General features: G+C 40.1%; 1 protein-coding gene across 1 annotated transcript in view; it reads left to right on the plus strand.

Annotated features, from left to right (window-relative positions):
- The window catches only part of Arhgap42 (Rho GTPase activating protein 42), a 311,085-nt gene that overhangs the window by 184,630 nt on the left and 115,421 nt on the right, over positions 1-11,034 (plus strand). Inside the window, exon 4 of the mRNA XM_008848669.3 lies at positions 4,506-4,577. Within this exon, the coding sequence (XP_008846891.1) occupies positions 4,506-4,577 (72 nt within the window). The remainder of the gene's footprint in view (positions 1-4,505; positions 4,578-11,034) is intronic.

Raw genomic sequence — 11,034 nt, forward strand, 5'->3', positions numbered from 1 at the left:
GGACCCCCCCCTAAAAAAAAAAAAAAAAAAAAAAAAAAAAAAGAAAGAAAGAAGCAAAAGTAACTGTAGGACAAGAAAAACCTAAAGTAAGTATCTTGGGTTCAAATAACTCACATTTACTGAATTTCCTTTCGTATAGCCTGGAATTATGGCATTAGAAGATGAGAACAGATGAAATTTGCGGTCTACATTCCTCCTCCTTCTCTGATTGCTTGACTGGTTTTCTGGTTCTTCTAAATAAATTCCTAATACATTCAGTACATTCTCTATAAGGATATGTGATTTTATTAAGAACTTTCATGGCCTTTTGACTTGCATTCTTTGGGACTGGTCATATTCTCTAGAAAAGAGAGACTTGTTTGACATGTATGCTTAGATGCACCCCAATTGACCTGCTTGACAGAATGGATTAAATAGGAAGCAGTTAATACTTTATATTCCTAATAAACTTATAGTTAGACATAAATTTAAAAATTTAATCATTAGAGGCAGGCTATAAAATGAAGGCATATCATCATCTTCATTATACTGAAAAGGAGACTGAGACTTGACTTGAATAATTTGACCAGTATTGTGTGGTGTCAGGGATAGGATGAGAGTTGATTAATTTATAACTAGGGCATGGGGCTAGAGCCCAAGTGTTGCTTTGCTTATCTTCTGACAAAGATGAGATTCACAGCCTTGATTCTCCATGGACTTCAGTTTTTTTTCTCAATATTTCCTTGTAAGACAAAGATATCATTACTGGTAAAAATAGAAAGAGATGGAATGTAATATAGTTTCAGGTCTGAGTTGGAGCTAAACAGATGAGATCCAGGGGCTGGGCCTTAATGACAGGAGCCAAAACACTCAGATGCTAAAGCAGCAAGTTACAGTTAAGTGTGAATTAAATGGGTGATTATGGAATCCCGATACCCTTATCTAGCCTTTTCTAAGATAAGACAAAGATTTTCATAGTCGTTTCCTGGTGTTAGAAAACATAAAATAAAAAGCACTTAATCTTTGCCATCTGATCACTTACTATATGTAAGGCAAGTCCTGTCCCGTGTGCCTCCATTCCACACCTCATGTGAGTTTTGATCTTTGAGTTCCATTTTAGAAACGTTCTGTAGGTTTGGTTGATGACCTGGAAAAGGACTGCGTGATGATGTAACTGTGGAATGTTAAATTGGTCAGCACCCAGGAATGAGTCCCTACTCAACCCTCTGACACTCAGACCTTACCAGGCCTTCTGAGTGAGAGGCCCCTGAGGAGGAAGAGCTGTCTTGAGTTTGGGCAAAGCAAAGGTGGGGATCCTGACTTATTATTCCAAATTAGAATCCTGATGTGGTTTTTCCCACTTCTATGTGCCCAATGAGAAAAGAATCCATTCTTACCTAGGATGTCTTCCATATAGATTCTGTTCAGTCCTCTCTTTATACTGTACCTGTATGCTCTTCCTTTGTAAGATTGGCTCTGTTGCTGTCTTGACAAGAACTTGTTTCTGTAATGAGCAGTACACACCCAGGTTTCCTCACTGTCAACAGCATCTGTGCTGGCTTTCTCCAGAATCTGTTTGGTTAGTTACCCAGTATCTTCATGTATTTGCTTCAGAACTTTGGGTGTTTCTGTTCTTTGAAAGTTTGAGGTAGTGATACCTTATTGTTATATAGAAAATCAATCCCAGGATAATGAAATACCATCATCAGCTAATGATGCACCATGGTGGGTATGAACAGCTTTGCATTTTAACCAGATTCCACACAAAGAGAGATTGAAAGAGGAAAAGTGTAAGGAAATTATCTTTGAGATTCTTTTTATTCGGTGACTATTTTGTTAGACAAGCAAGTTGTGTTAAGGTTCTCAGCAGTGAAACACAAGCACCGGTCACCCCTTTGCACATCTGTGCTATATAGAAAACTGCATTCTGTCAACATGGAGACCCTTCTAACCAAATGAAAGCGTTTGTGGCCATTGCTTTTGAATGATTCATGGGACTTTTCTTGTGGCTATTTATTAGAATCACTTGAGAGAGCAAAAGAAAAGCAACAGGAAACTTAGTTTGGTTAATGTAACCGGCCCCACAGTTAAAGCATCTGTTGTTTGGTTAATGTAACCGGCCCCACAGTTAAAGCATCTGTGCTTGGTAAATGTGAGACTAGAGAAAGGATTATATGCTATCTGATTTGCCTCTCTTTTAGGAAAATAAGTGAAGTCACTGGTAAGAATTTTTAAAATATTAAATACAGGCCATTATCTATAAAACTAAGTTCAAGGTCTAGGCAGTAACTAAGGATTATAAATTAATTATAGTTATAAACCACGTAAGATATCTTACTATGTAAGATATTTTTGTCTTAAGTTATCACCAATATTCATCAAGAATATTAAGATTGCTTTTATATTTTTCCTAAAATATCTCCTCAGATTTTATCAGATTTAGATCTCCCTGAAGCCTGTGAACTGATTTTCCTTCTCAAGTAATACCTTCCAGGAGGAATTGTATCAAATCTTTTCATAAATGTGGGGAGAAACAGTTCTATGAGAGCCAAAATAATATTTCTCTATATTAACCACATAAAGGGAAGGTTTTGTCTCACGTGCTTTCGTACATTAACTCAGGGTTTTCTGTCGTCGGTCCTGTCCTTCTACTCTGCAGGAGCAACAGTGACTGCTAAGCCTCTGGCAGTTTTAACACCTTCTTTGCTTTGCTGATGGATTACAGCAGAATTGGACAACTTCACAGGGATGACTGACAGGCGTGTAGAGATGAGAGCTCTGCATTCCAAAGGGCTAAGGAAAGACCAGGCTCAGAACCAACCAAATCTGGTTGGAAATCTATTCGGTGCCCTCAGGATGTTGGCATATCCATCTGAATCTCTTGAATTTAAATCAGCATACTGTAAACAGCAACTGTTGACTGTTCACGCAAGGAGCATGGATCTGGACATGAAACATCACACATGTTATAATGGTTTAATGAAAATAATTTAGGGTCAAGGTTAAGGTTACGTGCTGCTGTTAGCTCCCAGAATGCATACTGTTTTGTTAAATTAATGTGAATTTGATTTTTCTTTAGTTTGGATGATTGTATTTTTAAATTGGGGGGGGGGATTATGAAATTGCAGAGCTTTGTTGGGACCATTCAGTCTGTTCTCTGAAGACACATGCATGCATGGAGACCCTGCCACAGGCCAAATCCATGTTAGTGATTTATTTTTTTGAAATATACTTATTTCTCCTGTGGATTTCATGAACACTTTCAGAAGTTTGGGCTTGAGGACTCTCAGGGTTGTCAATTTGGTGCTAAGATTCAGATGACGCTGGATCTGACTGACATTATTTTTTCCTTTTTTAAAATGGATTTTTGTGAACTTCATAGAATATATTTTGGTCGTATTTAGATTCTTTCTTGTATCTGCTACTTCGTTCCTAACACCCAATTAAATTTACACACACACACACACACACATGCAATGATTTTACAAAATAAGTAAATAAAACTTGACTAGAGATGAGACACAGTGATGGAAATAAATTAGTGAAAATCAAATTGTCATGTTGACATTTTTATGTGATATGAGTTTTAAACTTATAGAAAAGCCGTATGATTTTATACTTAGTGAAAAACTAACAGAAGAAACTCACATTTAGGGAATGTGCTTGAGAAATAGCTTTTCCTCCTCAACTTATCAACTTTCATTAGAGAACAGATCATATGAGTTATCATCACGGGAGAACAAATGGCTAATTTTGTTCACCAGGCCCCCTTTTTTCTTTGTTGTTTTCCGAGGATGGTGTTTCATTTTGTGTTTTTAATCAAGATTCTCTTTAAGCACAGTGCTACCCCGAGAAACACTGTTCTCTGTGCACCCATTTTCCTGGCCCTCGCTTGCTTCTTACTTCTCTCTTGTAGTAAGTAGCCTTCCCTATCCATATTAGAAGCGATATCTATTTTAAGGTTTAATAAATCCCCATTTGGAACATGGGGATAAGATATTCTTTGTGGAAATGAAATCAGATACTATATATCTAGGTTGGAACTATCATGAGAGCATTCAGGCAAATCCCAAGTGCAAGAAATCTAATTAAGAAGGAGAAAATGAGTCTATTTATTTTGCAGCTGTGATAGTCTAACATCCTAGTGGCAATGGAAGAGCTGTGTATGGTTCCGTTTTAGATGGGGACTCAAACTGGTGACATTAAACTAGTGTAATTAAAGACATTTGAGAATTTAATTTCCAAGGTGTTTTTTTCTTAGTTAAATCCTAGAAGAAATTTAAACACTCAGACTATGATTTCAGTAAATACGTGCTCATTTTGATATTCCCACGTTATTGTTAGTACCAAGGGACATAATGCAGTAAAGTAGTTGTATTGTCAGGTGGGAAAATGCCACGTAACATGCAAGATGTCGTGATCCGAGCAGAGGAGAGCAAAACCTGCCTCGAGCAAGGTGAATGTAGGAGGCAGATTGCTGGCATGAAGTAGTGTAGAATTTAACGTATGTGCTTTTCTACTTTCAGATTCAAAACGCTAACGACGTATTAATTGCGCCCCTTGAGAAATTTCGAAAAGAACAAATAGGCGCAGCAAAAGTAAGTGCGACTCTGCTTTAATTCTCCAGTTACCCTCTGATAGTTAACGGCGGCTTAGGTTTACCGCTAACCGTTCTTAAATTAGAATGACCTTTTCAGATACTCTCTGTCATTTTAAACTTCTTTTTTTTTTTTTTGGCACAGAGTTTATGACAAATACTGGAAGTTAAAAAAATAGTTTTCTTCAGTGAGTAGAGAAAAAGGCTATATGTTTTTCGTAGGTGCCTTCCACCACAATAATGGTAGGAAATTAACACTTGGAGACAGGATCAGGTTATAGTAAAATTCCAAGAAGCTTCGTTACTCTAAAATAAAAATGGGGCACAGGCTATGCTGAAAATTCCAGCAGTCGTTTAAAAAGAATTTTTACTATTTGCTATATTTTTCATAATGAATATGTTTTGTGGGAAAAACTTGAAATATGTTTGACACAAAGCCTTTGCATTTCTGTTAGTTGGTTATAGACCAGTTAAATTTTGCTTGTGGGAGCAACCCTCCTCATGCAAGCTTCTCTCACATCCCCATTTCACACTGAGTGGCCTTTCCTCCCTCATAGAGTGGAACAGTCCTTGTCCTTGTAACTAGGATGTTTGTCTTGACTGGGAATGTTGGGCACATTGCTCCACTAATTTTTAGCAGTTTTTACATCAGGAATGAATCAGAGCCATGGTTAATTAATTCAGCAAATATTTACCATTCTCATGGATTGCCCGCTCTTTGTAAGCCTGGTGTTTGATAAGATTAAGGAACACAGCTGTAAACAAGAGAGACATGAGCCTTGCTCCTGTGTCCCTTATAATCTTAGTGGATAAGACACTGAAGCCATCCAGAACATCTGAAGATGGTCATGGGAAAGTGAAAGGATGCTCTTGAGGGTTTAATTAGTCAATCCTGTCCAGAGCATCAGCAAATGCTGTCTACAGGAAGTCTTGCCTGCTTAAACAGAGACCTGAGCGATGGCAAGACGCAGCTAGTGACAGGGTAAAGTAGTGGGCAGGAGCAAATGTTTCGGGTATTCCAGAAAAGGGCACAAGATGGATATGAGTAAAGGCTTTTAGGCTGTCAGGGATCTTGGCTTTTTAGAGGAAGAAAGGCCCTGTGTCTGGAGTGAATTGGACCATGGAGGCAGAGGCTCAGGCGTGGCTTTGTAAATGCTCCAGTGATCTACGACCCGTGTTACTCCAGGGCTCGCTCAGAGATTCGTGTTTTAAGAAGGGTGTATAAGGCAGGAAAGGAAACTGAAAAGGGGGGGGGGTGAAAGGAAACATACAAGAATCAAGTCCCTGTCTTTGAAAAGTATTTTTAGAAACGTCTCAGCTAGACTGAGGAGATAGCTCATAGTTAGTAGAGTCTTGTGGACCTGAGTTCCATCCTTAGCACCCACATTTAAAAAATCTGGTTTTTGTGGTAGCACTAGGGAAGTGGAGAAGGGTAGAGCCCAAGTTTCCTGGTCAGCTAATCTAGTCTACGTGGTGAGTTCTACACCAGTAAACAAAAAGGTCTCAAAAAAAGAAAATAAAAAGTGGTGTCTGAGAAATGACACTGGGGGATTTCTTCTGCCTGTACAGGCGGATACATGTGCACATGGTCTCCCGTACACATGTGCACCCTGACACACACACAGATAGGAACAGCTGATTTTCGTTGAGATGTAAGGTGGATACTTTGACTGAGCTGTTACCTTTATGACAAATTAAAGGTGCTCCAGCACCAGGTGAGACCAGGGTTTTGCCCACTTACAAATGAAGTGAGGGGACTGTGTCATCTGGCAGAGCTGGATACCAGTGGGCATGGACCTCAAATGCAGCCCTATTCCTCTGCATCTTTGAAGTGTGTCACTTCCTCTGTGAGATTTCTGGAACTGGATTAATGCGCATTACAAGAAATTCTCTCCCAGGTCTAGAATGTTCCGAGTTCCATGGTTCATCCTGCAAGAGTAAATTTAGCTTGCTGTGGATTTCTGCCTTCTTCTGGGAAGGTTTACAGTAGCTAGGGCTACAGAAGCAGTAACACCCATCTTATTTTGTTTTATAAACATCTCAATTGCCTGACAGACCTACTGAGCAGCTGAGAGTGCCTGAGGCTACCATGCTTACTCCCTGGGAGGCTCAACATGTGGTTAACTGAAGCCAGTGAAATCCTGAGCAGAAAGATTATTGCACTTGGTCCATCCATCCTGTTGATTCTGTGTTTCAACTGCCTGGTGCTTTTAGTACTAAATTGTTCCTAAGCTGCTAAGTGATCCTCAGTAAAGAGAACAGTGAATTAAAAGCAGTATCCTCTTCGGAAATGAATGTGTATGTCTGTTTTCTTCTGGGGGCGTGAAGGACGCATCCTTGGCGTTGATTTTATTTTCTTCCTGCTTTACTGTTTGCTTAAGTATTTCCTTATTTGGCATATAAACTTAATTCTACAAATAACACACTGCTAGTTTTCAGTCTCTTTAGTGGAATTTCCCATAAGCCCTGTGGGGCCAATTAGCCCCTGGGATGGAAAGGCAGAGACTTCCACTGCACTCATTGCACTCTCTGTGAATAGGAGTGGAAAATGCAAAGTCAGGTGTCGCTGGCCTTGCAGCCAGATGGTACTGTTCAGGCAGAGTGGAGCAGAGCCCTGGACCACAGACATTTGCTCTGCCATGTGCTCTGTGGAGCTTTGAGACACCTGATCCTTCACTGTAGAAAGTCGGGCTCTTAGTGAGTTCCAGTTGTGGGAAGGAAGTAGGCTGAGAGGCATCTGAGATTAATGATGGGTGGTTGAACTAAGGGACAGAAGGAGATGGGGCCTGTGTTTTGGAGTCGCTGGAGATTAGAAGCCTTATCTATAAACAGTTGTTAAGGATGTATTTATTGGAGGGTTCTTTGATAGTGAAGAAGACTGGAGTTGTATTGCAGGCTAGACCTATCACATGTGTCAGAGGGCTGAATCAAATGTTTGGTTTAATTTATCTCATGACATTGTTGATTGAAATGCTACAAAAATGAACAGAAAGTAAATATTCAGACAGTTAGTGTGAATGAGAATTCCCAGTATATGAATGAATCCAGAACAGTGTTCCTTCAGAGCAAGATGACCTGTAACCTGTGGGGACACACTGGAAATAAATTGATGCATGTTCCCTTGAATGCATTGGAGTTTCTTCCTTGCTGTCGGGGGACTGACTGCAAGTCACAGCCTTTCCTTCGTGATTGTTGCTATAGATTCCGACTCCAAGCATAGAGTCCCACATTTATTTTTCCCTTCCTTCCTTCCTTCCTTCCTTCCTTCCTTCCTTCCTTCCTGCCTGCCTGCCTGCCTTCCTTCCTTCCTTCCTTCCTTCCTGCCTTCCTTCCTTCCTTCCTTCCTTCCTTCCCTCCCATCTTTCTTTCTTGACAAGATTTCCCAGTGTACTCTAGTTTGATCTGTCACTTCATATATAGCTCAGGCTGACCTTGAACTTGTAACTGTCCTCCTGTCTCAGCCTCCTAAGTGCAGCCAGGACAGGTATCCATCACCACACCTGCCCACAGCTGAGCTCTGAGTCAGTGTTGGTATGTTTTAGGAAAATAAGCATGTCTGTAAACAGTAGCCATAACTGCCACATACTTAGGAAATGGATCCAGTCAGGTTCAGGACTCAGTACTCACTTACTGAGCAGCAGCTGGGGTTGCAGTGAAGCATCAATGCGATTCCTCAGATCAGCAGTGCTTTGAGTCCTCCAGGCTTACATGCTGCTCCTTAAGGGACTCTTTTGTGCAGTACACAATGCTCTTTATCGTTAGCAAATAGATAATGTTAAATATATCTTGTTTTTGAAAGTATTTCAGATGTGGTCAAACGTGCCCACTTCCAATTCAGCCTAGCTATGGGACCTTGGAGAGATGGCTCAGTGGTTATGAGTACTTGCTGCTCTCCCAGAAGCCCGTGGTTTGATTCACATGACTCACATCAACTATCTCACAACCCCCTGTAATTCCAGCTCCAGGGGACCTGATGCCCTCTTTTGGCCTCTGCAGGGACTGCGGTCATGTCTACATAAATACACACAGATGTGCACACACAGGCATATACAATAAAAAGATATGCAGCCTATTTAATACATTCCATAGTTTTGCCATTCCTATGGTCTCTGGAATCCTCAGCACACAGTAGGTGTCCAACACTGGCTTATTGCATTATAGATAAAAGCAACTTTAGTAATATTGTCTCTAAAAGTTTTTCATTACTATGAAAAATGTTTTACAAGAAAACATTTTACAATCTTTCATTTTTGAAAGATTTTAATGGAAGTTATTGAACATTCTTCTGTGACTTTAATATAGAACTAAGCAAGGTGATAGTAATCCTTTCAAAGTTTAACTTGATTTTTTTAAATTGATTTCATGTTGAACACTATAAGAGAATACAACACATTCCTTTGTTTTACCCATAGTAGGATTTAGTCCTGTTTCTGAACATTTGCTTATTTTTAAAGAAAGTTTAAAAAATTTTTTTATTTATTATTTTTATTTTATGTGTATGAGTTCATTGCTTGCATGTGTGTAAGTGCACCTATGTTATGCGTTGCCTGCAGAGGTCAGAAGAGGACATAGGATCCCTTGGAACTGGAGTTAAGATGGGTGTTAGCCACCATATGAGTGCTGGAATCAAACCCAAGTCTTCTGCAAAAGCAGTCAGTGCTCTTAACCACTAAGCTTCTCTCCAGTCCCCTAAAGAAAGTTTTAAAGATTTATTTATATTTTTTGTTTGTTTTGCCTGCATGTATATATGTGCACCATATGCGTGCAGTGCCTGTCAGAGCCAGAAAGAGGGTGTTGGGTACCTGGTAATTGGAGTTACAGATGCTTGTGAGCTGCCATGTGGATGCTGGGGACCAAACCTTGGCCTTCTGCAAGAGAAGACAATGTCCTTAGTCACTGAGCCACCCCTCTAGCCCCAGTTGCCTATTATTTTTAAATGTGTCATGCTCATGTCATTACTTTTCTTTGTATTCTCTAGAAGAAGAAGCCATGCAGAATTTGCACAGTTATATTACAACCATAGATTTCCTTCGTATGAACATGTGCTTACCATCTATTTTGCTCGCTGATATAGAAATAGCTGTAGACAATTTGGGAGAATCATAGCTGGTCAGAATGATAACAATTTTTGCTCATCTCTTGAGATTGCTCCAGTTTGCTGGCTATCTCTTAGATGCATGATGAAGATAATCTGGAGGAACATGGTTTCTGAAGGCAGACTATGCTTTAGTGGAGCACAGCTTACTTTTGCTTAGATTGTCAACAGGCCCCATAGACACTGGGCTTGAATAGTTCTCAATTTACTGTTGGTGACTGCTCAGTGGGGCCTTCTAGAATATCTCCTAGACAGACATTCTCTGCAAAAAAACTGTGTTCAGGTTGAATTCTCTTGGCAGCTAATAAGCCATTTAATCGTGTTTATAAACTACCTGCAGTTCCCCCTGTTACAACATTTGTCAGAAGAGTATATTACATATCTGTGGTTGCAGAGTTACTGATTTTTTAAAATATTTGATTGTCTTTTTAAGATTGTATTTTTCATTGTGAATGTCTGTGTGGGTTTGTTCTTGTGAGTGCAGTGCCTGAGGAGGTCAGAAGAGGGTGTCAGATGCCCTAGAGCTGGAGTTATAAGCACTTGTGGCCCACCTGATGTGGATGCTGGGGACCAAACTTGGTTGCTCTAGAAGAGCAGTAAGTGCTCTTAACTGCCGAGCCATCTCCAGCCCCCTTTTGATCATCCTTCCTTTTTTTTCTTTTCTTTTGTCTATTTTGAGAGGTTGTTTCTCCCTATAGCCATAGCTGGCCTGGAACTCACTATGTAGACCAGGCTGGCCTTGGTCTCACAGAGATCTGCCTACCTCTGCCTCCCGAATGCTGGGATTAAAGGCGTGCGCCACCACACCCAGCTCCTCGTTTATCTTTTTAAAGAAAAATTGTAATTACTCTTTATGGTAATTAATTACTATGAGATACAATTAGCCAAATAGTACCTGAGCACTTTATGTGCAAACTCGTTTATTTCAAACAATCAACACTGTGGATAGGAAACCGATTAGAGTCATTTTATAGCCTAGGAAACTGAGTACAGGCAAGGTAGGTAAATGGATTGAAGTGTCCTAACTGCTCAGAAGTAGGTCATATTTTTAAGCAGAGATTAGAAGCGGGTGACTGTTCATTGACACTAGCACCTTTTGTTTGGGTTTTTGAGACAGGGTCTCCCTGTAGCCCCTGCTGGCCTAGAACTCACTATGTTGCCCAGGCTGGCTTCAAACTCACAGAGATCCCTACCTAACTCTGCCTCCTGAATGCTGTGATCAAAGGTGTGCACCATCATACTTAGCAAAACTTGCTGGTGTAACACATTACTATGTGTACAATTTATGTATGCCTTTACCCATATACTGTATGTATAATATGTGTGTGTGTGTGTATGTCTGTGTGTGTGTGTGGATATATAT

This window comes from Nannospalax galili, unplaced genomic scaffold (genome assembly GCF_000622305.1).
Source record: "Nannospalax galili isolate Female #2095 unplaced genomic scaffold, S.galili_v1.0 scaffold824, whole genome shotgun sequence".
NCBI lineage: Eukaryota > Metazoa > Chordata > Mammalia > Rodentia > Spalacidae > Nannospalax > Nannospalax galili.